At 46.9% G+C, this 27,414-nt stretch overlaps 1 protein-coding gene across 3 annotated transcripts; it reads left to right on the top strand.

Annotated features, from left to right (window-relative positions):
• The first annotated feature begins 121 nt into the window (after positions 1-121).
• PCYT1A (phosphate cytidylyltransferase 1A, choline) lies at positions 122-27,202 on the top strand. 3 transcript variants are annotated; one of them, XR_012160704.2, is made up of 10 exons: positions 122-259; positions 8,455-8,607; positions 13,022-13,121; positions 15,579-15,695; positions 17,309-17,460; positions 18,430-18,508; positions 21,163-21,305; positions 21,900-22,088; positions 22,785-23,060; positions 26,438-27,202. XR_012160704.2 is itself a non-coding variant. In XM_073359070.2 (9 exons), the coding sequence occupies exons 2-9, from the start codon at positions 8,491-8,493 to the stop codon at positions 22,989-22,991; spliced, it is 1,104 nt and encodes a 367-aa protein (XP_073215171.1). In that variant the 5' UTR covers positions 122-259; positions 8,455-8,490; the 3' UTR covers positions 22,992-27,202. The 3 variants fall into 3 exon arrangements, 2 of the variants coding, with proteins under 2 accessions (XP_073215171.1, XP_073215173.1); XM_073359070.2 differs by having other exon boundaries at positions 22,785-27,202; XM_073359072.2 differs by lacking the exon at positions 22,785-23,060 and having other exon boundaries at positions 125-259.
• Positions 27,203-27,414: the final 212 nt, after the last annotated feature.

Genomic DNA, 27,414 nt, shown 5'->3' on the forward strand with positions numbered 1-27,414 from the left:
CCGGCCCGGCGCCACCGGGCGACCCTACCACAACAAGCCCGGCCGGCCCGGGGGTTGCCCGGAACGCCGGTGCCGGCTGCGGTTTCCCGGGGGCCCCGCTGGAGCCGCGCGCGCGGCTGGTCCCTTCCCGTGCGGTCCGGCCCGACACGCAGCGCCCTGGGCGGCCGCCCCGCTGGCCAGCGAGGGAGCCGGGAGCGGCCGCGCCCAGCCCCGCCCCGCCTCGCCTCGGCCGGCGAGGGAGCGCGGAGCGGCCCGGCAGGTCGGAGCGGGGGGGCGCTGGTTCCGGGGGGGCATTGACTGGGGGGGCTGGTTCCGGGGCCGGGGGGGGCGCTGCCTGGGGAGTACCCGGCTGTGGGGGCGGGGGGGGCACTGGCTTGAGTGGGTGTGGGGGGGCATTGACTGGGGGGCTGGTTCCGGGGGGGCGCTGCCTGGGGGCGCTGGTTCCGGGGGGGCGCTGCCTGGGGGCGCTGGTTCCGGGGGGGCGCTGCCTGGGGGGGCTGGTTCCGGGGGGGCATTGACTGGGGGCGCTGGTTCCGGGGCCGGGGGGGGTGCTGCCTGGGGGGTACCCGGCTGTGGGGGCGGGGGGGGCACTGGCTTGAGTGGGTGTGGGGGGGCATTCGGCGCTGGGGGCCTATTGGCTGGGGACCATGGGGGGCACTGGGTGGGGGGTACCCCGCTCTGGGGGTTAAGGGAGCATTGGGTGGGGGTGGGGGGGTACTAGGCTCTGGAAGGGCTGTGGCTGGGGGCACTGACTAGGGAGTACCTGGTTCGGGGGGGTTGAGGGGACACTGACTTGGGTAAATACAGGAGGCATGTAGCTCTGGGGGTGGGTATTGGCTGGGGAGCATGGGAGCACTGGCTTGGGGACACTCAGTTCTGGGGAACATGGGGTCACAGGCTGGGGGGTACCTGGCTCTGGGGTGGGTTGAGGGGGCACTGACTTGGGTAAGTACAGGAGGCATTTATTTCGGTGGGGGGTAACTGGCTGGGGAGCAAGGGGGTACTTGGTTCTGGGAGCATTGAAGGGACCCTGGTTTGGATGGGTATGGGGGCAACTTAGCTCTGGGTGGGCCACTGGCAGGGGATACCTGGCTCGGGGGAGCACTGGTTGGGAATGTATGGGGCGTAAGGGGTGGTATAATGAGATTTGGCTTCCTCCCTTAGATTTTCCAGGAGAGGAGCATAAACTCCCCACCCTGCTCATCTCAGTGCCCATTATTGTGTCCAGACAGGACTGCTAAGGGTGCCCCATTACAGTATTTGCTTTTGAATGTCCTTCCTTTTGTTCCGTTTCCTTATCTCTGGTAGTAATGGCAGAATCAGAGTCCACACCCTCCCCCATACCTCCCACCCATATGTGCTCCATTTCCCTGTGGCTTGTGACAGAGTCAGAGATTAGGGTTGGTTGAATTGAAGCAGAGTACACAGATGAGTTATTTTATCTAGCTGTGTGGTAGGAGGGTTATTTTTCCTGACTTCTTCTGGGCTAATGTGGGCACCATGTTTGGCTCAAATCCAGACCAAAAAAAGTCTACCCTATACACCTGAAGATGTGTGCAGTATATCACAGAGTTGTTGAGTTTGTGGATTTAAAACTACATTGGTCTGGTGTCTGGAATTTTATATACCAGAGTTCTCAAATTGGGGGTTGGGACCCCTCAGGGGTCACAAGGTTATTACCTGGGGTGGGGAGGTGTCTTGAGCTGTCAGCCTCCACCCTTAACCCTGCTTTGCTTCCAGCGTTTATAATGGTGTTAAATATCTTAAAAAGTGTTTTTAATATATAAGGGGGGGTCGCACTCAGAGGCTTGGTATGTGAAAGGGGTCATCAGTACAAAAGTTTGAGAACCACTGTTATATACTCAGTGGTGGACTAATGCCAAGAAATTACTATAGAATGACCAGTCAGTGACAGTTTGAAGGTATAATATTTTGCAAACCATTAGAGCTAACCTTACCTGATCACTCTGGTTACAGTGTGTACGGTAACACCCATTGTTTCATGTTCTCTGTGTATATAAATCTCCCCCCTGTCTTTTCCACTGAATGCATCTGATGAAGTGAGCTGTAGCTCACCAAAGCTCATGCTCAAATAAATGTGTTAGTCTCTAAGGTGCCACAAGTCCTCCTGTTCTTTTTGCGGATACAGACTAACACGGCTGCCGCTCTGAAACCTGTATATGGCAGCGGTTCTCAAACTGTGAGTCGGGATCCCAAAGTAGGTCGTGACCCCATTTTAACGGGGTCACCAGGGCCAGCATTAGACTTTCTGGGGCCCAGGGCTGAAACTGAAGCCCAAGCTCCACCTGCACCCAGGGTAGTGGGGCTTGGGTGCGGCCCTCTTTCCTCCCCAGCTCTGACTCTGACACCCCTGGAGTGATGTAGTAACTTCATTGTCAGAAGGGGGGGTCGCAGTGCAGTGAAGTTTGGGAACCCCGGTATAGGGAGTAGGAGGGGAGATTTTGATTTCTTACCTGTGTTTGCTGACTGGCACTTCGTATGAGGGACAGGGAGGTGTGCTTTGGTTTTGGTTTGGTAATGGCTTTTGTATTGTTTTTCTAAATTGATAACACAGCTCCTAGAGACCAGGGTAAAAGGTTTTTTATTACTATTATTTTAGTACATTTAAATCTAAATAAGTAGCTGGTTAGCTCTAGTGGTTTGCAAAATGTTACACCTTCAAACTGTCACTGACTGGTCATTCTATAACAATTTCTTGGCATTAGTCCACCACTGAGTATATAACAGTGGTTCTCAAACTTTTGTACTGGTGACCCCTTTCACATACCAAGCCTCTGAGTGCGACCCCCCCTTATATATTAAAAACACTTTTTAGTATATTTAACACCATTATAAATGCTGGAGGCAAAGCAGGGTTAAGGGTGGAGGCTGACAGCTCACGACCCCTTCCCACCCCCACCCCCCGTAATAACCTCGTGACCCCTGAGGGGTCCCAACCCCCAATTTGAGAAGTACTCCTCTCAAGTCATAAAGTACTCCTTTTCTTTTTGCTGTATACAACTTACCCTTATCACCTCTGTCCTTTCCTTTTTCCTGCTTCAACAGATGGGCCGTGTGGCATGTATGGCCCATCAACACCACATTTGGGTTATTTTGGACGAAGGAGGGGTGTGAATTTAAAAGATGAGTGGCCTTTAGGGAGAATGCCCTACCCACAGCTCTCTTAAATACCAAAAAAGCTCCCTCTGAGGTGCCTTTGCTGATTTCAAATGTGGTGCTCTTATTTGGGGGTGAGAGGGGGACTCTGATAGGACGGTCTCAGGCCATTTAAGGCTTCATACGTTAAAACCAACACACTGAACTCCACAGATCACAGAGTGCTGGTGTCATTTGTAACAAACAAGGTCTGCTTGACCCTTAAAAAGTTTAACTGGCATAACTATGGTAGTTAAGGGATGCAAATTTTTTTTTCCGAACATTGTTATTGCTGGTAAAAGCCTCAGTGTAGAAACTGTTACACTGTTATATGGCTGGTATAGCTTGTTCGGCTCTGCCGAGCTGGAACTGGTATAAGCTTTCATACCAGCATAAATGAATTTGCAGTATTGTAGCTTGCTGCTTTAACTACACCAGAATAGCTAAAGCAGCGAAACTTTTTAAGATAGACACGGCCAAAATCATCACATCCTATACTAGCTTTTGTCTTCCAAATGGAGTGAAGGTGTAGCCCCACCTAGAGCACATTGCAGTCCAATCTAGACATGACAAAGGCCTGATCTATGCTTAATTTTTGCCAGCATAGCTATGTCAGACAAGGGGTTGTGACTATGCCAACATAGCTGTGCTGGCCAAAGCCCTAATGGAGAGGCAAAAAGTATTCCGGTAACAATACTTTGAGAAACAGTCAAAAGAAAAAAAGTCCCATTCAATTACATCATGTAATGGCAGACAGCTAAAAAGTGACAAGTTTTTAAAGAGTTTATATACCAATGCTAGAAGTCTAAATAATAAGATGGGCAAACTAGAGTGCCTTGTATTAGATTAGGATATTGATATAATAGGCATCACAGAAACTTGGTGGAATGGGGATAATCGGTGGGATACAGTAATACCAGGGTACAAAATATATCGGAAGGACAGAACAGATCATACTGGATGGGGAGTGACACTATATGTGAAAAAAAGTGTGGAACAAATGAAGTAAAAATCTTAAATGAACCAAACTGTACCGTAGAATCTCTATGGCTAGTGATTCCATGCTTGAATAATAAGAATATAGCAGTAGGGATACATTACAGACTACCTGACCAGGATGGTAACAGTGACTGTGAAATGCTCAGGCAGATTAGAGAGGCCTCATGATGAAGCAGTGGAATTTATTCTCTGCCCCTCCCTGTTCATATGCAAACAACATTTTTCTCTTAATGAAACTCTTTTCTTCCAGTGGAATGCAGTTGGGCCAGCTCCTCATTCCATTGCTGTGTTTCGATGGTATATATTCAAAATTGTAGGGTCTGTTTCTCAGCAGTACTACAACACCTGGCTAACAAAACATTAACACCCTCATCAAGGAATATACATCTCTCCATTGAGATCAGCCCCCAAATTAGCAACAAGAATTGCCACTGGTGGTTACTAAAGATTCCACATGGAGGTTAATCCTCATGTCCTGGCCAAACTCGGCTAATTGTGTCCCGTAATCTCATTTGTCTACCTTATTTTTCACTCCCATCCTCAAATGTTTGTGTAGTGTTTCTGTGTTCTGTGAAACGCCTACCACTTTCCACCCCAGAGGTGGCTGTGTTTCTGTGGTGGGTGACTTGAGCTCTGTAGCATTTGTATCCGTAAGGGACTTGGGCATCCTTGAAGGGTATTTTCAGCATTTTAAAGAGGATCATTCCCTGCCCCCCCTTGTCTTGCACCATTCAAGATGCAGAATGCAGTGCCACTGTAACGAGACCAATCAATTAAGGTGGGCTATTACCAGCAGGAGGGAAAAAAACTTTTGTAGTGATAATCAGGATGGCCCATTTCCAAGTAACCGTAGGGGGGGAAAATTAGCATGGGGAAATGTTTTTTCCCCTCCTGACAGGTTTCAGAGTAGCAGCCGTGTTACAAGTGCCACAAGTACTCCTTTTCTTTTTCCCCTACTGTTACTCACACCTTCTTGTCAACTGTTTGAAATGGGCCATCCTGATTATCACTACAGAAGTTGTTGGTTTTTTTCTCCTGCTGATAATAGCCCACCTGAATTGATTGGTCTCCTTACAGTTGGTATGGCAACACCCATTTTTTTCATGTTCTCTGTGTATATAAATCTTCCTACTGTATTTTCCACGGCATGCATCTGATGAAGTGGGTTTTAGCCCACGAAAGCTTATGCCCAAATAAATGTGTTAGTCTCTAAGGTGCCATAAGTCCTCCTTGTTTTTTTGCTGATACGGACTAACACGGCTGCCCCTCTGAAACTGTGCCGAAGGCTCACTGTGAAGTGAAGTTAACAGAATGCTGCTCTCAGCCCTGCAGATTTGTGTCCTAAGGGTCAGAGAGATTACACAGCGTCCACTGGTCCTGATCCGTGAGAAGGGCTCCTAAGCGCTACGATGATAAAAAGAATAATTTGTTCACGTTTGGAAGGCTTTCTTTGCAGCCAGAAGAGCAAGAACTCTTTTTTCAATGGAAGCTTAAATTCTGCAGAAATTAGCTGCTGAAAGCTCTCACTCACTGGGGGGCAGCTTCTCACTCACCACAGGCAAGAGGAGTTCTGACGCCTGCAATGTTGCAAAATTTGCTTTGTCAAATAGCTGCATTCATGTTCGTGTCTACAGGAATTGTACTTCCTCTTTGAGTGTCCAATCCAGTTCTTCTGGAAGTGGCTCCCTCTGATTTCCAGTCAGAGTTGGATCTGGTGCTTGACATTGATGTAGCTAGTGCATACTTGAGTCATTGTCTGAGGCCAGGCCTACGCTTCCACGTATGTTGGTAAAACTTACATGTACGTGGCTTTAGGGTATGTCTACACTGCAGTTAAAAACCTGCGACTCTCCCAAGCCAGCTGACTCGGGTTAAGGAGCTGTTTAATTGCAGTGTAGACATTTGGGCTCAGGCAGCCTGAGCTCTAGGACCCTCCCACCTTGCAGGGTCCTAGAGCTGAGGCTCCAGCCCAGTCCAGAATATTTACACCACAATTAAACATGACCTGGCCTGAGCCCCACGAGCCCGAGTCAGCTGGCACGAGCTAGCTGCAGGTTTTTAATTGCAGTGTAGGCACACTCTAAAGCAGGTTTTTCCCTAAGCTGTGTGCATGTGTGGCCATTTCCCCTGCTGACCCACCCCATCACCCAGGGGTGCTGCTCTCCACCGAACTACCTTAGCCAAAGTGGGAGGAGGTGAAGGGCATGCACCAAAAGAGATGAGTCAGGTGGGCACAGGAAGAGTGTAAGTGGGGAGGAAACACAAAAGGGAGAGTGAGTGGTGAAGAGGCGCTGACAGATGTGGGGGATGGGATAGGGTTAGCCCTGAACGCAGGCAGTCACTCATTCCACAGACAAAAAGAAAAGGAGTACTTATGGCATTGGTTAGTCTCTATGGTGCCACAAGTACTCCTTTTCTTTTTGCGAATACAGACTAACACGGCTGTTACTCTGAAACATTCCATAGACAGAAATCAATAAAACAGCATTGCCCATTGGAGGAACTTACAGTTCTTTGACTTGCGGTAGCCTTTACATCTGGCAGCAACACACTTGCAGTATCTCAGCAAGGAGCGCGTTTGTGCTCATTCATTCACTGGTTGAAATACAGTGAATGGAAATCTGAGTCACTCTGAGATCGCTCCTAGGCAGGCTGCTACATTAAGAAGAGCACATTCTGTTCAGAAATTGGGTGGGTTAAGAATTCCTATGGTTAGATACAGCCTGATGTTTCAGAGTAGCAGCCGTGTTAGTCTGTATTCGTAAAAAGAAAAGGAGTACTTGTGGCACCTTAGAGACTAACCAATTTATTTGAGCATAAGCTTTCGTGGGCTACAGCTCACTTCATCACTTATGCTCAAACAAATTGGTTAGTCTCTAAGGTGCCACAAGTATTCCTTTTCTTTTTGTGAATTCCATCAGACTAACACGGCTGCTACTCTGAAACCTTTCTGATATTGAGCTGCCTAGAGCTGAACATAGTAGTCCAGGCCACTTTGGAGACCACTGTGTAAGGCCATGTTGAATCTAAATTGGGAATGTTATAAAGCACATTTCTAGTCTCCATTCCTAAGTAGTCTTTTATCTTTGCTTGACTCATTACTCCGGAACTTTCCCAAACACAGAATCCTCTGTGCTCCTAAAGTGCCCACCAATAGTTGTCCCTTTAAAGGCCCGTCTTTCAAAAAGCTCTGTAGGATCTGACTGATTGAGCTTCATCCAACACCACTTTATGTTAAATCATCCAGTAGGTGTAACTGAGCAGTGATAGTCTGCAGAGATTGATAATATACAATCATATGCTTCAAGGAGGGTCAGGGTAGCGTTCAAGTGATGGTATAAGCCTGCTCTCTTCGTGCAGTAGGTTCACTGTCAATCCAGAGAATCCAGACGCTCCCTACAAAGTGTTCCAGGAGACCCACTGCATGTGTGGGGGGGCAGAGTCCTAAATCCACAGAGCATTTATTATTAGAGTTTCTAGACTTGGGTGTGAACCATATTTCCCAGGCATGCCAGTCTTCTCTGACGAGAGGCGATGCATATAGCTGATTTAGTAAAGGAAAAACTTCAACCCAGTCTTAAGTCACAAATTTGCAAATCCAGCATCTGCTTTTAAATCTTGTGGCAGTTGGAGTTGAGATTTTCCAGTGTTACCCATTCATGTAAATGCCTAGTTCCACTTCACCAGCAAGCAGTGTGGGGCTTCCTTGAATTCCTGGCATATTGGAAGTTAACAGCTGAGAGATCACTGCAAATAGCCTAGTCATGAATTAGTTCATTGGCAAGGTTTCTTCTCTCTCCCCGCCCCCGCAAAGGAAATCCAGCTTTACCCATCAGCTGTCTTGTTGTGTGGGGGTTCTTTTTGTGCATCCAGTTTATCATTGAAATGAGTGCTGGGAAATTGTACACAGTTACCCTTCAGACATGTGGACTGGGCATATTTTAATCTTTGGCCTGCCACTCAGATACTAAAATAGCATAACTAGCTTCATGCTAATGATATCATCACTCATATTGCAACTCCTGCCTGAGGGAGTTTCTCTCCAGCCAGCTGAGTATTACCCGCTCGTCATTCTTGTGACTAGGAGCTGCTCTGCAGAGAGAAATTATTCAGTGTTCCCACCGGGCACTGTTTGTCAAGAAGTTTTGTTACCTGATGCCACATACAACTGGCTAGGCCTCCTGATTCAGGTGCTTTTGGGCTGATCTTTTGTACATAGTGCCCATTGTTGGCTGGTTTCTTAGCCCTTCCTGAGTGAAATACCTCTTATATTTCTTGTTTTTTATTTCATTCTTATAGTCTGCTGGAAAGACCTTGCCAAGCACCTCTTCTGTGATGGAGCCACCAAGTTCGTCCAGGCTGAATCCCCGGAAGAGAAGAAAAGATGGGTCAGGACCCAATGGGGCAACAGAGCTGGATGGAATCCCTCCGAAAATGTCCCGTCACTCGTTTGTAAGTAAGCAAGGCTTCTGATCAGAAATGTTTCACTTTTGGAAAGCAGCTGAATGATACTCATGTTGCTACATTGATTAGGGCAAAGTAAAACATCCTCTGTGCCCAGGGAAAGAGGCGGAGCAGTGCAGCCCGGCTAGTGCTGTTTGCTTCTTGCAAAGCTGGTTCGAAATCCTCCTTTGCTCACACTAATGTACATACTTACAACACAGACATAAAAAAAATAGAGTCCAAAGCCAGCTGAGGTAAGCTTCTTTGTGGTAATTGTGGTGGTTCACTCTGGGCGTGGATGTGAACAGACTTGAAATAAATCAGCTTTTCACAGTTCTAATTTCTTTAGTGACGTAAGTGCGATTTTAAACAAAATTGATACTGGTTCCTTAGACCCACTTGTGGCCATGTTCCTACAGCTACTCGTGGTTAAGCACATTAATAATGCCACTGAAATCAATGGAACTACTTGTGGCTTTAAAGTCACATGCATGCATGAGTGTTTGGGGGCTAAATTATTAAAACCAAAATAATGTTAATTAACATCTTGCCTTGAGGCGGATTGATTTCAATCAGCAGGCAGGAAACCTTGATATAAATAATCAATTTTTATCTTGTTTTGCATTTGAACTTTAGTTATTTTCCTAAAGTGAGGTTGATCCTTATTGGTTAGGTACTAAATTTATTACTATTTTTTGCTAACCCGAGGATACGCTATATCTGTACACATTTATTTAAGCAATTATATAGCTTAACATGCTTATTTGGTTTCTTAATTTTTACATTTTCATGATGTTAGAAAATGGTGACTGCATTCTTATTTGCCAGGTTGATGATTTGTGTGTGTGGTGATTTGTGTCAGGCTGCGTTTGGATGGAAATTGGAATTGCGTTAAAAATGCATAAAACCAGTATTTTCAATTTTTTAATTAGTTAAATAAAACTATCTGAAATGTGCTGAGTCCACACATGGTTTACATTTAAAACGGATTTACTAAACCAGGGAAGTGTTGGCTGAGCTGATTGTTTCTGGTCACCATGTCCTTCAAGATTTTAGAACTAGTAGTTCTCATCTGCCCAAACCTCCATTTTTATTCACAGATTGGAAAAGGAAAACAAGCTTTCCTGCTCTTTCAGCTCCCAATTTCTCAGCTTTCCATGAACCTAGTTATTGAACTGAACTAGTTGAATAAAGTGAAATGAAGAAAATCTCTCTGAACCTGCAAAAGAGGCTTCTGTCAGTCAAAAGCTTGTTTAGCATTTCAGCAAACTCTGGTTCCAGGTGCTTAGCTAGTGACTGCCACAAGTTCACTGGTTTGTCTTTCTTTAAAACTTCCACAGCGAATACGTACTGCTTGAATATTATATTTTTATCTAAATTAAATGATGTTAATAGAATATGGCAAGTTTAGGCTTTCATATAGGTTATCATTTCAAATTTAATTTTTAAATAGGTTTATTTTTTTTAAATATTTATGCTGAATAAAATCTGATTTTTATAAAATCTATTTTTATGCACCCTGGTTTGCCTTCTGCAGTGATGGTAGACTGGTTAGTCTCATTGTGTGTTTAATGGATTTCACTTTCTGATTCTGAGGTATTTAGCAGGAAGCTGTATTTGTGTTTCCAGCACTGCAGGAGAGTTTTCAAATAATCCATGAGAACATTTCTTGTCTGTACTGGGCTCAGTACAGCCTTGTTTTACAAAAGTGAAATGCTGAGCCCTCCGTTAATCTGATGGTGCCTCTCGAAGAGTCTCTCTCGGGCTGATTTCTTGTATTTTTAAATCATTAACACTGCTAAAACTATAACTCAGTTGCTTTTTCTCTCCCCCCCCCCCCTCCAAAAAAGGCCCACTGTTTTCACTCACTGTTAGTACCAGACCCTGATCTGTGTTCTCCTTCCACCTCCCAAGTAGACATGAAGGGTGGGTTTATTGGGATCACCATTGCCAAAATCTATGCTTTCTTTCCAGAGCTTGCCTTGACTTCATACTGCCCTTGCTGTAACTCTGTAGGTTTGTCCTTATGTGGCAGCTCTCTCCCTCCTACTCCATGGGGCTCATGTGTATCACACATTCTAGAGTTCTTCCTTCCTGATCTTTCTGTCAGAGCTGGCTGCCATCCATTCCCCCATCACTGTGGGGTCAAAGTTGCTCGTAAAAATACCTGCAATGTGTTTCAGCTTCACCTTTTACCTTCCCAAATTTACGAACGAAGCTTTGCCTTTCAATAGCACCTTCCATTAAAAGACCTCAAAGTGCTTTACAAAGCTGAATGGGTAAAAATTAGTGTCTTCACTTTACAGATGGGGAAACTGAGGCACAGAATGGTGACATGACTTGCTAAAGCAGCTGTGCCAGAGCTGAGTGAAGAACCCAGATCTTCTTGACTTCAGTTGCTGTGCTTTAACCAACAGACCTTGTAACATATCATCTAAAGACGGGGAGGGGACGTGTGCGCACCCACCCTCTTTGGTGCTACATTCATAGCCCTGTAAGGGCTTCTGATCACAAAAAGCACAAAGCGAACTGTACTTATACTGCTTCCTCATGCTACCTCTAGCCAGCCTTCTTCAGAATACCTCAGCCTCTTTGAGGTGCAGACTCCGTGTGGGTCTCTGGAGTTTACTTCTTTTCTTTCATGAAAGGTTTTATTCCTAGGAGTTTAGAGCAGGGCTCCCTGATCCTGCAAGGGCAAAAGTGTCACCCAGATACTTTACGCTCTCTTGGCAGATACTTGTAACTGAAGATCTGATTGCTCATTTAGAGGATTGCAGGGCTAAAGTTCCCCAGCAGACAGTAATAAAAAGCCCAGTTGACTTTATAGCCCTGTTCTGATCATCTATTATATTCAGTATTTCAGGGTGTGTACCCCAACCCTGTTACTTGGTGGAAAGACTGTTTTTTTTAATCTAGAGAGGAGGGTTTCGTGTGATCCGTTAGGTAACATAACAATAAGAACAGAGGCAAGCATGGAAGTATTGGGGGAAAAAAATAAAAAATCAAAGGGGAATTGAGTGTTAAATAGGAAATCTGAAGGCTGTATTGAGGAATGGATTTTGGCCTCATTAAATGTAAGAGTTTAATTTAGAATCCCTGAAGTGAGGAGATACATGCTACAAATTTAGCATGCTACAAATTTAGAGGTAGGAACGATGCCACTTCTGCCTCTGTATCCCGCAAGGTCCAGAAGACCCAAGGCCTCTGACTGTAATGGACAAGATGGCATGTAAGAGGCCAGAAACTTAGTACAATACTCTCATTAAAGAAGGTTTTGAAGGGCATTAGCTCACCACAGCATAGCAGCCAGGTTGCTGCCTTCCCATGCACTGCACTTAAAGAGATCCATTTCAGCTTAGAACTCCAATAGGGAGTGACATCTGCAATACTTGCAGAAGGTCTGCCAGTGCTCACCACAGTGTGCAGGGTGAAATTGCTGAGAAATCTCTTGCAGCTGTAGTTTGGCTTAAGTCACAACATTAGTGTAATGGTTAGCAAGATTGATTCCTCATCATCTGATTTAGGGAAGGGCAATCTTCTGCTGTGACACACCTTCCTGCTAAAAGAGAAAGTTAGTCTCTAACAGTCACAGACCCCACATGGTCATTTAGCTGAAACTGAGCTGGCTGCTTATTGGAGGGTAAGATGCTTTGTTCTGGTCCAGAAGAAATCAGCCCTACAGTAGCTATAATTGGACTTTATGCCTCCTAATTCTCACTCTGAACTCCACCAACATGTTGGTTTTGCAGGTAGTTTCAAAGGGGTGTGGGGGAAGTCCTGTAATGTTCCATCAGATTTCTGTGCTTTCCCACAGAATGTGACTGGTTTCCCGCCTTCTAGGGCTTACAAATCGGTGCTTTTAAACACTTTCCCTGGAGAGTCAGACCGGCTATAGGCAGCTTCTCTTTCTGTGCTAATAGTTTGTGTTCTGATACCTGTAACTGCTGGCATGTTACCACACTGGAGCCTACGCGTGGGGAGATGTGTTTCAAAGTATGGTCCAGCTGAGGCAGTTTGGTCCAGTGGTTAGATCTGAGGACTTGGGAGTAAAGGAGTCGTGGGGCAGATCCTCAGCTGGTGTGAACTGTCATAGCTTCACTGAAGTCCATTCACACCAGCTGGGAATCTGTGCCCTGGGCTCTGCTGAGCTTTGCCTTTGATTCAGCATGTAACTTAACCTCAGCTCACCTCAGTTCTCTCCATCCATAAGCTAGGGATAATTACCCCCCAGGACCGTGTTGGGGCTTAACATCAGTAAATCTCATTAGCACCTTTTGCACAAAGCTCTCCTAGTGCAGCGTGTCTGCTATTGAATTGCTGGGCTGTCATAATTCCCCTGCCATCCCGGTTTGCTTGTGCTGTGGCTGTGTAAAATGCTGAACCTTGGGGGGGTTGCAAGCTATTTTTCTCTCTGATTATTTAGGGCTTGAGGGAGCCAGCTCCATTTTCAGATCAAATTGAAGTGGACTACAGTAAGCCGTATGTCAGACTGACGTTGGAAGAGGCGACCCAAGGCACCCCCTGTAAGTACTGTAAAACCAAATGAGAAGGCAGTTACCTAAACACATGTGCTGTTCCAGGATTTCTCCTGGCTGAATTAAAGCGTTTCATCCTCCCTTGTGTCAGGTTGGAAGGAGCCCTGCTTAGCTATTTAGGAGCGTTATATCCACCCTGGGGACTAAGACTATTATTATTTGTATTACGTGACTGCCTGGAGATTGGGGCCTCTGTTCTGGGAGCTGTACGTACACATTGTAAGAGAAGGTTCCTGCACCAAAGAGCTTACATTCTCCTCAGTGCTAATATTGCTTGTAGCCACCTTCCTGAGTTACTGAAGAGCAGTATCAACACTAACCCTCTTCTTTGCGACAACTGAGACAACTTAAAAAGTTAGACTAGTAAAGAAGCCAAAAGGGATTTAAAAAAAAAATCACTTGTCTCGTGACAAGTATAAGACGTGTGAGCAAAACAAATACCCTTAACGGTGGCAACGTTGAGAGGAGCCCTGCCTGCACGCTGAAGGATAGAGCAGCATACGTTAGATAGCCAATTTTAGGATGCTCAGCAGATCTGCCCCTGGGAATAGGAGGGTGCCGATTTCTAGTCACCTGTATGAGTAGAATGGTGTATTACTCACTGGTCAAGGTTTTGTTCAGAAGCATGAAAATGGCAGTGCTAGTAACACCTGCTAGGGGCCGCACTCCTCTGCTGACTGTTCAAAGTACGTGATCGTACCCAGCCCTGCATGGTGCCAGCTTCGTAGCTGTAAGGAAAGCACTGCACTTCTTTCTGTAAATAGCAATAAAGTCATTAAAGGAGGTTTACTCATCTCATGACCTGTCAAGGCCTACTGAGCAGTCTCCCAAGGGAATTTCTGGAAGCCCCATGGCTTTGCACGGTCAAATCTAAACTGATCTAAATGCTAGCACACAGATTTCCAACCTGTTGTCTGCGATACATGCTTTGAGAAAGTTCAAGACGCCCATTCTCACATACATACACCAGGGACCAAGCCTGTATTGGCCCGCAGATCAGGGTTAGAGGTCTCGAATCTCTGATTCCTCGGTTTCTCTATGGAATCATTTAACACCTTCAGGATCAATCAGATTGGCTCTGCAAGTAATAAATTATTACTGTCTTTTAGCATTCATTATACAGCTCATCTGCATCATCTAACATCTGTCCCTTTCCAGCAAAACTCACTTTATTACCTTAATTGACTGCCTCTGTCTCACCTTCAATGGCCTATAGTGTCCCTAACTACTGTACATCTGTATTCTTCCCCCACACTGCCCCCCAGTCCCATCCTCCTGCTGCTCCCTTTATCTGATTCTCCTTCCCTCAGCTTCAGGCCTCCTTAAATGCTGCCCTCTATATATGAAGCAGTCTCACTTCCTGTCTACCAAGTGCCCTCCCACTGGCTCAGACTTGTCTGGCTGGCTTAGATTGGCCAGAGAGCCGTGTGTCAGATAACTTCCGGGATGGGTGAAGTGTCCCACAGCTGTGAGAGAGTCCTGTGTTGGCCCAGAAAAGTGGAAGTTAAGAAGTCCATTGTGGTTTTAGTAGTATATGGGCTCTCGAATATCCTTTAGGCTGAATGTGGAACAGTGGGTGAAAGTTAAGCATGTGTGAGCTCAAGTATCGAAATAAACGAGCTGCTCTTTACTAAGAGATGGAATAGCCATTAATCCGAATGGGGCTGAACCTTCTGGCCCCATCCAGGGAAAGCTTTACAGCAGTAGCTTCTCCATGAAATTATCTGACAGCCCCAAGGCCTAGCAGGACTGTTTTGTGCAGTCTCGAGATGATTTTCAGTGCAGCTTGTCATTCCTTGGAAGCAGGAACTAAAGGTTGGCTCAGTAATAGCCCTGCCTGGTTGATTTAGGAGTCATACTGAGCAGGAATTCTCGTTGGCCATTCTTCCAGAATTGGAGGACTACAGCTATAGTAGTGAGGTTCAGCATGGAGTGTGGGGGGAATTGGGAAGATCTCCAGGATTTCCTCCAGGAGCCTGCTTGGCAAACGTAAGACAAACCCATGAAATGTCTTCGGCTAGTCACTTGTTGGTAGTCAGTTGCTGAGCAGAGCGTTGGCATGTTGCATTTTGATTCCTGTAGAATGGCGATGTTGGATGTTTGCATTTTCCCCAGGTTTCCCTTTGTGCTGTGTGCACCTTGTCTCAGAGCAGCTGCACTTAGCCCCATGAGAACACCAGGCATGGCACTTTCGGTTTTAAGTCTGTCTCTGAATGTCATTCCATGCTTAGTCTGGCACCCCCATATACTAACTCCTAACGGAAACAAACCAGCAATTTCCCTCTCAAACCTTTTCTGGCTACAGCTCCACATTCTGACAATTGTTTCTGTAACAACACATACAACCACAAGGAACCCAAGGCTCACTAGGTCTTTGCGCAGCCAGCAAATGCTTTCCCCAGGAATGGCTCTCCATGAATAACGTCTGTTTGTTTTTATGCTCAGTGGATCGACCAGTCAGGGTTTATGCTGATGGGATATTTGACTTATTTCACTCTGGACATGCCCGGGCCTTGATGCAGGCAAAGAACCTCTTCCCGAACACATATCTCATTGTGGGAGGTAAGGAGAGGTCTCTTGACTTTGGCAGCCTTTCAGGAATAGTTTACCATGTCAAAGGTAGGATTGCAACCTGTAGTTTCCTTTGCACTGTCCCACCCTTAACGTCTTACACGGTGCCTTGCACTTGTTGCACCTCAAAGGGCAGCCACGTTGTAATCTCGTCCTCTTCAGTATTGAATTGGATAGAGTGCAGTGCTGGGAGACAAATGTTCCTGTCTATAAAAATGGAACTCCAGAAATTTTTTTTTTTAAAGATGGGGACTACTTTCTATTCTGACTGAGTTAGTCTAAGCGTTGATCTAAATTTTGTGTGACAAGAAATGCTGTTCAAAGCATTGAGTGCCAAAAAATAAAAGGGGACTTTCTGAGCCTTCATCTGGAGAACCAGAGCAGGTGAAGAATAAGAAACTGTCCCTCTGTGTGCGTAGTCTCAATGTTAGCTTCAAGCTGGGAGTGATTTCACCCTCCCTATATCAGCTGTTCGGCTGGAGCAGCAATATATCAATTGAGATCGGCCTGTTTACGTTTGGGCCTTCCCAAATTATTACATAGAGTTAATAAAGAATTGTTGATTTTTATTTCACATGGTTTAATCAGCCTGGTGATTGGATGATTTGCCATGAACCCATTCTATTCTAGTTTGATTTGTTCAGATGGGTTTTGGCATTTCTAAATTTAGAAACCTGTTTGGTTCTGATGTTTCTTTGCTAGGTGTCAGGGGTCTGGACCCAAGTTATCCCTTATGTAAATGAGGCAGTTCTGTGTCCCACCTCGTGGCGGTCCATAGAGCTGCCCTGTGCTCCCAGTACTGACAATCAAAGAGGAAGAACACTGTTAGCTTTTAAAGGAAAGTTGACTTTTCTGTATTCATCATTTCTTTCAACAAGCAGCATGGGTTTCAGAGCCTTTGAGGGCCTGGGGTGAAGGGTTACCAGCCAGTCAACTGACCAATTTTGCATAATAATGCTGTATTCTTCACAGTGTGTGGAAATCAGTGGAATTGAGAGGCTTCCTCGCCTCCGTAACGCGCTCTCTTTCCCCTTCCACCTCCAAACCTTTCACACCTATGCTTTACTGCAGTAGTTCTCAACCTGGGTCGGGGCACCATTTTAATGGGATCAGCAAGGCTGGTGTTAGACTTGCTGGGGCCCACGGCCAAAGCCTGAGCCCACTACCTGGGGCCAAAGCCCGAGGGCTTCAGCCCCGGGTGGGGGGGCTCAGGTTACAGGCCTCCCACCTGTGGCTGAAGCCCTTGGGCTTCAGCTTTGGCCCCTCCCGCCTGGCGCAACAGGACTTGGGCAGGCTCAGGCTTTGGTCCACCCTCCAGGGGTCGTGTTGTCAGAAGAGAGTCTTGGAGCAATGAAGTTTGTGAACCCCTGCCTTACTGGTTAGGGCTGTAGACTGGGAGTTGAAAGCTGGGTTCTCTTCCTGAATCACCAAGACCTCTTGTGGCACTTGAACTGTAACTCCTGAGCCCGCTTAGCTTGGAATATCTGCCACGGTCTTGGCACAGAGTCCTCTCATGCTGCACGGGGCAGACGGTGGAGTCGGGCAGTGGAGGGGGTCAGGGTGGGTATTCAGAAGACTAACAGAACTCACCTTTTGCTCTGCAGTGTGCAGCGATGAGCTGACCCATAACCTCAAAGGCTTCACGGTGATGAACGAAAGCGAGCGTTACGATGCAGTGCAGCACTGTCGCTACGTGGATGAAGTGGTGAGAAACGCACCATGGACCCTCACCCCGGAGTTCCTGGCAGAGCACCAGGTAAGACGCAGCAGTAGAGCTGCCAGGTGCTTTCAGACAATCAGGCAACTGTGCTGTGTGCGCACACTTGTAACTACCATGCTCCTTCCACGCACCGGCGGTACAGGATTCCGAGTACTTGCTGTATTTCCCTCTGATCATTCGTGCCAGCAACCCTCTTCTGTTACACGTCCTAGACTGTGCCATGAGTTGGTATAACGGGTCATGTTCATTTCTGAGGAGGTTAGGGGCCTGAGCAGAGCTAGCCTGTAATGGCAGGTACTGTCAAAATCTGAGAGGAAGCCAGATCCAGGGGGGATCCATCATAGTGAGCCCTCCTTTTTGCTGTTCCCTTATATGAGAACAAGGGGTCACTCAAAGTTAGTGACAGGTAAATGCAAAACAAGTAACAGGCCCGTGGGTGAAGTTCCACTAGCAGGAGTTTAGAGAGGCAAATACCATGGCTGGCTTTTAAAAGGGGCTGGTAGTTTTACTGCCAGTAGTAACACTTGTGGCTGTGCAGATTGAGAGAAGGTGAATCAAATCTCCTGCTTCAGGACACGTGCTTATTTGCTGCAGGGGTCAGGAAGGAATTTGCGTCCAGATGCACTAAAGGAGCTTTCTCACCTTCCTCTGGACATCAGATATTGCCCTCTGCTGGCACCAGGCTACTGCTTACGGGCCAACAATACACTTGGTTTATAACGCTGTTTGAAGCTTGAAACTGCCGTTTGCTTCTTACTCCAGTTGTCTTCCTCCTTGGCGTGCACTCGTAGGCTTGTCTAGGGTTGTGTAGGAGGGCTGGGCTGTGGAGGGTTAATCTTGTTTCGAAAGCAAAGCACATTGACATTCCTCATTGCTTTGCTAGCTCCGTACCTGTACACAGGTGCTCAGCAGTAAGTAATTAACCGTTACTTGGTCATTACATAAAAAGGTACCTTCTGTGGATTCAAGGAAAGATTTATTCTAACTCTTTTCTTCAACTCCCAGATTGATTTTGTTGCCCATGATGACATCCCATATTCTTCTGCTGGGAGTGACGATGTTTATAAACACATAAAAGAAGCAGGTGAGGCATAAGTCGTGGTGGTGACCTGTAGCCTTTACCATCTAGCACTAGCTGGTGGGTCTTGAGGCAGGTGTTCTAGCAAAACCAGTGTTCTAGTCGGTGCCAGTTACTGTCCAGCTTGGCAAGGATTGAATGTCTTGGGAGACTGAGCTCACCTCTGACCAGGTTCTTTTACTGCTCCCTTCGCCATGGGATCGGAGTGCTTAAAAGTTTGATTCTTCCACACTAGGCTTGCACCACATTGGCATGGCTGCTCCTGTGATACGTGGAGTAAACAGAAGCCCTGGGTCTCAAAGGCTGATACCATGGTCACGGTTAAAAAAATAAATAATTTTTTTCTTTTTTATTTTTTTTATTTTTTTTTTTTAGTTCATTAGTCCTGGTATGGTGGATCTGCTCTTTCATGATACATCCTTTAGGTAACAACGACCGCATGCTTGTTATCTAATACCTAGCAAAATAAGTGATCCACAGTTGTATCCCTCAGTCTCCATTCTAGAAATAGCAAGTATGTCTCGTCTCTTAGTTAAAAATGGCACTGAAAAAGCAAAATGCAGGGTGCAGTTTTCACATCTGTTGGGCTTAAATGACTGTAACCTTCTCATACTGCAACATTTTCATACTTGATGTCATGGGTAGGACGGCAAATTTCTCTTGGCATGTTTGTCACAAAGCACAGAGCAGTCACGGTGAATTTAGTAAGAGGCCTGGGTGACCGCTCCCTGATTTTTGATTTTAAAAAAATGCCCCTCTCCTTTCCCTGCCCAACGCCAGGAGCATCAAGCACCCAGAGAAACACTGGTACCTTAATCCTGGCTGGGTGAGGAGAGGAGGACCAGGGAGGGAGAGTGGGTTGGAGAGAGAGCTCACCCTGCAGTTCCCGTCTCGCAGGGCTGGGGCCAACACCCTCTTGGGTCGTACGGGCCAAACTGGAGCGGCACTGCAACCCGGTGTGCCAGGCTGCACCCACTTCAGGGCACTAGGCCCAGCCCCACAGGAAAAAGAGCCACCACAGTAGAGTGAAAAGAGAAAGACATGGGCAAATGGGAAAATCACGCTATCCTTGACTCTTGTCCTGCTGTGACAAACCTCCAGCGTAAACATGGCTACCAGTGCTGTTTGTATTCAGACAAAGGCAGCATCCTCTCAGTCTTTTTTCCTTTGTCCTGTCACGGCCCATTCCATGACGATGGGCTGGTATCCTCAGCACAGTATCACAAATTCAGTGCTGGAGATTCCCTGATTAAAACGCGTCTCTAACAATAGCGAAGAGAAACGAGTACAAACCAACCAGCCAAGTACATTTCTTAGAAACATGCTCTCTTCCGGGTGATTGTTATCCTTTAGTCTATTGGCTAACTCTTCCTCAGAGCCCAGTAATGGTGCTCCTCTTCATTTAGAGTCCAGCTTTTGATCAGCTTACCCCCCCCAACCCCCCCGCTGAGTTTTATATTAAATAACTGCAGAGATCCAACAAAGGAGGGGTGGGTGGAGAATCTGAGCCCACCTTCCAGCATGCTACTTAGCACTCAGGGGGTGCTCGGTCAGTGACAAACACAGATTCCCGTCCAGTCAGCTGGCTGCACGATACGCTTCAGTGGGTCCTTCTCATGGGAAGGAAAATAAAGTTTTTGCTGCCAGCAACCTGACCCTTTATTGGGTGCGTTAGGTTCTCTAAGGCTGACGGTCAAATTTTTGGGGGTGCTTTAAGTGATGTGTGTTGGAGACATGGGTTAGTCTCCCTACATCCTTTATGAAATCGGTACATTTAGGCGAGCGAGGAGTCACCTGCACAAGGTAAAAGAGACCCATGGAAGTGTACCCTTGACTTGCACTCTGCAGCCTTGGTCCAGCCACTGTGCCACCCCATAGACTTCACTGGCTCACCGCCCAAGTGCCTCCGAGTGCAGGTTTCAGGCCCAGGAGTATTGCTGAGCTGTTTGCGTAGATAAGCCCAGACGGGACCACTGTGATCAGCTAGCCTGGATTCCTCCAGAACACAGGCCAGAGGACTCCCCTCAATTAATTCCTGCTTCAAGTCCAGTCACTGTGATTGAACAAGAGCAGATCTTTTAGAAAAACATCCCATCTTGATTTAAAAAAATGCCAGGGATGGAAAATCCCGCATACCCCTTGGTGAACTGTTCAGTGGTTAATTCCTCTCACTGTTTAAAAAAAAAAACAAAAAAACAAAAACTTTATTTCTAGTCTGTGTGTCTCTAGCTTCAACTGCCAGCCATTGGATCTTGTCTGCTAGACTGAAAAGCCATCTACAGTCAAATTCCTGTTCCCCATGTAGGTACTTAAACTGATCAAATTGCCCGTGAACTCGCTCTTTGATAAGCTAAATAGCTTGAGCTCCTTCAGTCCCTCACTAGAAGGTATACTCTCCAATCTTTTAATCCTTCTTGTGGCTCTTCTCTGAACCGCATCCAGTTTTTGACCATTCTTCATGAATTGTGGACACCAGAACTGGACAGTTTCTAAGGGTCAAAATATAGACCAAGGCCAATTGGGAAATAAATATATATAGTAAGTAGGGTATGATCTTTAAGAGCCTGTGAAATACCCCAGCCTGCATATTGAGAGTCAGTAGCAGCTCCTCACTTCCATCTGACCTACACCTGTCCTGGATTCTGTTCCCCTGGTTTCAGGCATGTTTGCACCAACTCAGAGGACCGAAGGGATCTCCACATCCGATATCATCACCCGGATTGTACGGGACTATGATGTCTATGCCCGTCGAAACCTGCAGAGGGGATACACTGCCAAGGAGCTGAACGTCAGCTTCATAAATGTGAGTCTCAATGTGTTAGACTGCAAACACACCTGGGCAGGGACTGTTTCTGAACAGTGTGAGCCTGATCCTGACCCAGGCCTCGGGGAGTGGCTGCAATACAAACAAGTAGTAATAAATCTGCAGGACTAACCAGTCACACACACACACTGAGCCAATATTTGCTTTTTTTGCTGTCCTAGGATCTTGTCCGATCATTTTCCCCCTTGAAATGCTGCACAGAAGATTCAACGCCAACAAAGTGGCAATCAGAATTTTTCTGTGAAATTGTCTGTTTCTGCCAGTCAGCCATGTGATTGCATCAGAACAGTTCCTGGTTGCGTACTGTGCTGTGAACGCTGCAGATGCAGGTTGCAGAGCGTCGTCGTTTTGTGTTTTTGATTGAAACCTCATCCATTCCCAGTCGTAGCTTGTGTGTGTCCAGGAGCCTCTGGCTACTCAGAACTAGGGCCAGTGCTGTTTGCTTTTATTATTGCCAGCAAATTATCTTCGCCTCTTTAAATCCTAAAAAGTAAGAGTAATTGCCCATGGGACAGGTGAAAATTTAAGTGTTCCATGTCCTAATCCTTCCCCCTGCATTGTTTGCTTCTGCAGGAGAAGAAATATCACCTGCAGGAACGTGTGGACAAGGTGAAAAAGAGGGTGAAGGACGTGGAGGAGAAATCGAAGGAGTTTGTCCAGAAAGTGGAGGAAAAGAGCATTGACCTCATTCAAAAATGGGAGGAGAAATCCCGGGAATTCATCGGCAACTTCCTGGAGATGTTTGGACCAGAAGGAGCACTGGTAACAAGTTCACCCTGGAGATGGGGAACAAAGGGTGGGTGGGTGGGGGATTTCAGAAAGCGTCCTGGTAAACTTTAATGCTTCTGGGAGTTGCTGTTGTGATAGCCCTGCAGAGGGAAGTCCTCTAGCTAACCACAGCACTGGGTGCAGTGGCAGCTTCCCTCCCAGACCATCTCCATCAGCCATGTGCTAAGGGAGGCCCTGCTAGAGGCAAAAGTAGCTCAGTCTTTAAGGATCACTTATCCTTGGCCTGTCTGAGATGACCAACATGGATGCCACTTAGTGCCAGCTGCCACGGCTGGTTTTTATTCAGAACACTGATTCCCCGAGAGTTGGACTGACCCCTCCAACTTGTTTTACACGTCACCAAGTAGCCATGGGAGGGTGGTAACTTACAGCCATTAATTTGAACGGAGCGCCTAGTGGTGAAATGCTCCCTGTTCTGTTACCCAGCCCTCTAAGGCTGTGTGCTGTAGATGCTTGAACTGATTGACACTGAGCCTGTCCAACTGCAGCTAAGTTTGTGCTCATGCAAGTGGAGTTTTTTCCATAGGGTTCCTATCGCAGCATGGGATGGCGATGGGCCAGAGCAGCCATAAATGCTGCGAGTGCTGGCTCCAACACCCATTCCCATCACCTTCGAACGTGCCACCAGCCACAATGTTAATCTCCCTCCTGTTTCCCTCCCCTCGCTAGAAACACATGCTAAAGGAGGGCAAAGGCCGGATGTTGCAGGCTATCAGCCCAAAGCAGAGCCCCAGCAGCAGCCCGACGCATGAGCGCTCCCCCTCTCCCTCCTTCCGCTGGCCCTTCTCCACCAAGACCCCTCCTTCCTCGCCGGCCAACCTCTCCAGGAACCAATCCGCCGTCGCCTATGACATCAGCGAGGATGAGGAGGACTAGGCGGCTGGCCGCGGACACTGAATCGCTGATTGCCGAATTCCAGTTCCTCACCCCAGGGGAACTTTAAACGTGAGAGCAATGGTAACGTGGCTTCTGACGACCCTCCAAGAGGCACCATCTGCTCTGTGCAAGGGCTACTGTCTGGGAAGCACAGTCTAACGTTCTCCCTATCCCCAGCCCCTTTTTATTGTTTACGTTCCAATGGTTTCCAAGAGAAAAGTGGGTTTTATTTTTTTTTTTTTAAGTATTTTAAAGAGAGTGGCACTGAAGTCTTTGCCCTGTGAAACCTCAGCCAGGGGGGTATTGGGAGAACAGTTAATCGGACCCTTTTGTCTGTCTGCTGTTTAGACCCACTGCAGCCTTTTATTGCCCCAAGGCAGGATTCTCCATCGCTGCCGAATCTCTCGAATGACGGATATGCCAGGTCCTCATATGGTGTGAACTTGAGACAGCGCAGGAAGCGGTAGAGTAGATGAGCTATTTTTTAATTATAAAGAGACGTCCGTACTCTTCTGGAACCAGTAGGAACCTACCCAGCTCTCCGTGTCTTGACCTTGCTTCTTTTAGCTGAGGTTCCCAATGTTTCATAGTGGAAACATGCCTCCTGTCTCCTGTGTGGGAAATCCGCCATCTGAGCAGCCACACCAGCATCAAATGGGTCACGCGCCGTTCTGTAAAGTCTAGTAAACCTGCACAATAGGTACACCTCTGCAAGGGAAAGGCTGTCTTAGAATGTTCTATCGGCCATGCAGGCATCTAGGAGCATCACTAAATCTCAGGCCAAGAACCTCATTTCGCCCATCAGCTGCTGTTTGAGGGAAGAGCATCACCTCTTCTTTCCAGACATGCGTTGTGTGGTTGTGTGCACGTACGCTCAGCTAGGCAATAACAAATATGCCTGCTCCTTCAGAAAGGTCCTCTTCCTGCCTTCGCATCTCCCTCCAGTCTCTGGTGTGCTGACCATATTACGGTCTGTCCAAACGTCCACTCTGAGCGCTCTGCTTTGCGCGGGTCCGTATTTGTTTACATTATTGTGCACAAAGGGATGGAGAGCGGTGATCTCTCTCCTATCGGGGAGGTGAAGACCCTGCTAAGAGAGCTGTTCAGAATGTCCGTGGCCAATTCTGTGTCCATTTTGATGTACAGTCGGATAGATGCTGGGGTATGTTATCCCAGCGAAGGGCGATGTTCTCACATAGGTGTCAAATCATTTGTGCATTAAATGCAGGTACCTCTGTCCGTTAGGTGTTTCTTGGGGGCGCAGAAATAGCATGAAAGGAAACTGCCACTATTTTTAATTTTAACCGATAGCCCCTGTTCTTTTGAAATTGTCGTCCAATGATGCTTTGCTATTAACTATATAATAAATGTTTATATTGTGCTTTAAGTGCCCCTGGGTAAGCTGTGTAGCACAGTGTCAAACACTGAGTCCCTGCACAGCGCATGCCCAAGGGAAGTCCTTTGGGCAGGCAGGTTGTGGGTCTTGTTGGAACACACTCTATCCTGGAAGCCAGCATCCAGGGGGTGGAGCTGCCATATCTACAGCCATGAAACTCCCAACGTTGTTTTTTTGCCTGAGCTTGCCTTGCCATCTCCTGCTTGGAAAGAGCTTCCTTGAATGTTGCATATAGACCACGGGGTCAGATTAAGACTCTCGTGGGCAAAGTCTGCGGGTGTTAAAATCCATGACGTCCGATCCAGGGAAACAGTGATTCTGTGGAGACTAAAAGGCAGATGCTAGAACCATCCTACACAGTAATGTGCAGCTATTGAACGTGACCACCCTGTACTTAAAAGGGGCGGCCGCTTCCTCAAAGCTCTGTCAAGCTATTCTTTGAAATGCCACCTTTGGGGCTTGGTGTAGACTCTTGTCCTCCACCAGGCTTGGTCAAACCGATTCTTCCCCCACGCCTATATTTCCCATGAGACCAGAGCTGGCAAAGGGGAAGGAAAGCTTTGGTTTCCCAGTACCCCAGTGTGAGTGATTCCTCCCAGCAGGGATGGCCATGGCTCTGGGAAGTCTTTTAGCAGCGGTAGGGAGCACTTGCATTCTGAGGTGGCACCAAAATGGTGAGATGCAAACAATTCTTAATTTCTCGGCATCTGAGTGGTGGCATATGTCTGTATCACTCTCCTTCGGCATATACTTAGTCTGTTTTCTCACCTGATCGCAAACTTTAGGCAGGGCAGCACAGGACACTGACAGTCACGTTAAACACAGGGTGTGAACAGTATTCTGTAGCTTTGGATGATAACAGTATTTATGGTGTCCAGTCACTCCTAAATCCTGCACAGGGAAGCTACTGCATGGTCTCTCTGCCCGGGGTGGGGTCACTTGTGCAGCCGGGGCGTGTTGTTTGCCTGTAACTAGGAATATCAAAACTGTTGCTTGTACCTAACAATCCCTGCTTCCTCCTTTCACTTTGCAAATTGAAATGGACACTCCAATCCCAAATCAGTGTTTATATCATGGCTTTTAGAAAGACGGCGTCATCGCATGGAGTCCACTGTCTGGCACACTTCATGTCTGTTGCCGCACGTAGCTGAGTGCCAGGAATCCTTCATCTGCACTGTACCCTCAGCATAGCAAAGTTCTCCATGACAATTGATGAGGGACAGGCTGGGTTTCCCAGGGTGTTACCTCATCATAATCACTTGACTGTTTCATTCTGCGCGTCTCTGCTGAGCCTCACCTGCACATTGGAACAGCTGCTCATGAGTGTCGGACGGGGCTGGTTAGAATCAGACCCTACTGAGGAAGTGACAGAGTAGAGGAAGGAGAGAAGTCTGTGTTTCTCCCCCACTACAAGATCGATCTCCATGGAGAATTTGCCGCAATAAGATGGAACCTGGTACCACTAAATCCATATGGGTCAATTTCTGCAAAACCATATGAGATGCGGCTTCGAACGATCTCTGATCTCATGCATATGGTGGCTGGCTTTGAAGCCAAGCCGTTGCAAATGTCCTTCCGGTCCCATGTGGAAAGGCGGCAGTGGAGTGACGCTAAAAGGTGAAGCAGGAGATAGTAGCAGGCAAAGGCTGAGCGTGAGCAGCTTCTGCTGCGATTGATTGGACTCTAAGAAGCTGTGATAGTGATGTTCAACAGCACGTGAGTTGGGGCTTCAGAAGAAAGTTATTCAAGCTTCTGGAGGGAAAGTGGAACCTGTCTGTTAAAAAGTGTGATGGGGTTAAACTCTTTAACAAAATCATTTAAAACCTGGCCCAGTGTAAAGGTGTGATTAAGGCCCATCTGTAACTCGAAGCATGTGTTAGTGCAGTTAATAATTCTAACGTATTCTTTCCCTCCTCTTTGTAACGATATATATGGAACGCGCTGGGGTGGGGGCCTTGTGCAGGAAGCCTGTATGCAGATCCACCCTGTAGGGGTTGTTTGTTGTGACTTTTAATGGTGTTCCGATTCCCTGCCTTCCTTTCATATACAGAATGGGATGTAGCTTGTCCAGCGAGGAGACAGAACCTGTCTTTTCAACTCTTCGTTTGAACATTGCACATGGCCAGGTACATGGAGCACGTGTTCGCCTTGGCTGCTGTTTGACTCCTAGAAAGCCATAGAGAGAGAGGAGGAGAGGAATATTCTCAGCAGTACATTGTCTGTCACGAGCATAACCAGCTGTGTAAAACTCCACAGTTTTGTAACTCATCTGCAATGCTGCCACTTGGGTCAAGCTTGACGAGAACAGTTGTTTTGTTTTTTCTTGGGACGAGATCAATGCTTAGATTTTCCAAAACAAATACGTGGAACGATGTGGATTTTGGAATTCATTTTAATTCCAGCTTTTTTCATTCACTGAAACGTCACTTACCTTGTTCCGAAAGTGCTGCAGGATAAGGTTTTATGCTGGGATACGAACTGAGCTAAAGGGTGTGGTGGTTCAGAGTGCTAGGGGGAAAGTGGGACTTTCCATCAATGCAATCCCAAGTTGCGTGACACTCTAGGCCAGGGCACCGAGTTAGGAGTCACGTGAGTTTTGTTGTCTTAGCAGGACAGTATGCAGTCGTACTTGAAACACACCGGTGTGGTGCATTGCTCCTCTCACTAGGGTGCCTCAGGATGTCTCCTCTCAATCATTGTTAACTGTATTGGTTTCTCTGTGTGTGCGCACATGTTCCTGGCTTGTTCTGAGTTGGCTTTTGGCTTTTATGTTTAGCCAAATAAATGCAAAGTCATTTTACCCAACCCTTGTCAATCTGTGCCCGACATATTTTTTTTGCTTAATTTGAGTGCTTTTAATCTCCCTTGATCTGCCGTCCCTTATTGAAAAGGTGATCCAAGGTAAAACCATGACCAGAGAATTCCTGAAGTCGTAGCCTTTCTTAACAGATTTCCCACCAGTTCCCCTTCTATGTGTGAAACTAGCCCTGAGCTACTGACCAAACATGCCCTGTGTCATGCTGGTTA

This window comes from Lepidochelys kempii, chromosome 9 (genome assembly GCF_965140285.1).
Source record: "Lepidochelys kempii isolate rLepKem1 chromosome 9, rLepKem1.hap1, whole genome shotgun sequence".
NCBI classification, from domain to species: Eukaryota; Metazoa; Chordata; order Testudines; family Cheloniidae; genus Lepidochelys; species Lepidochelys kempii.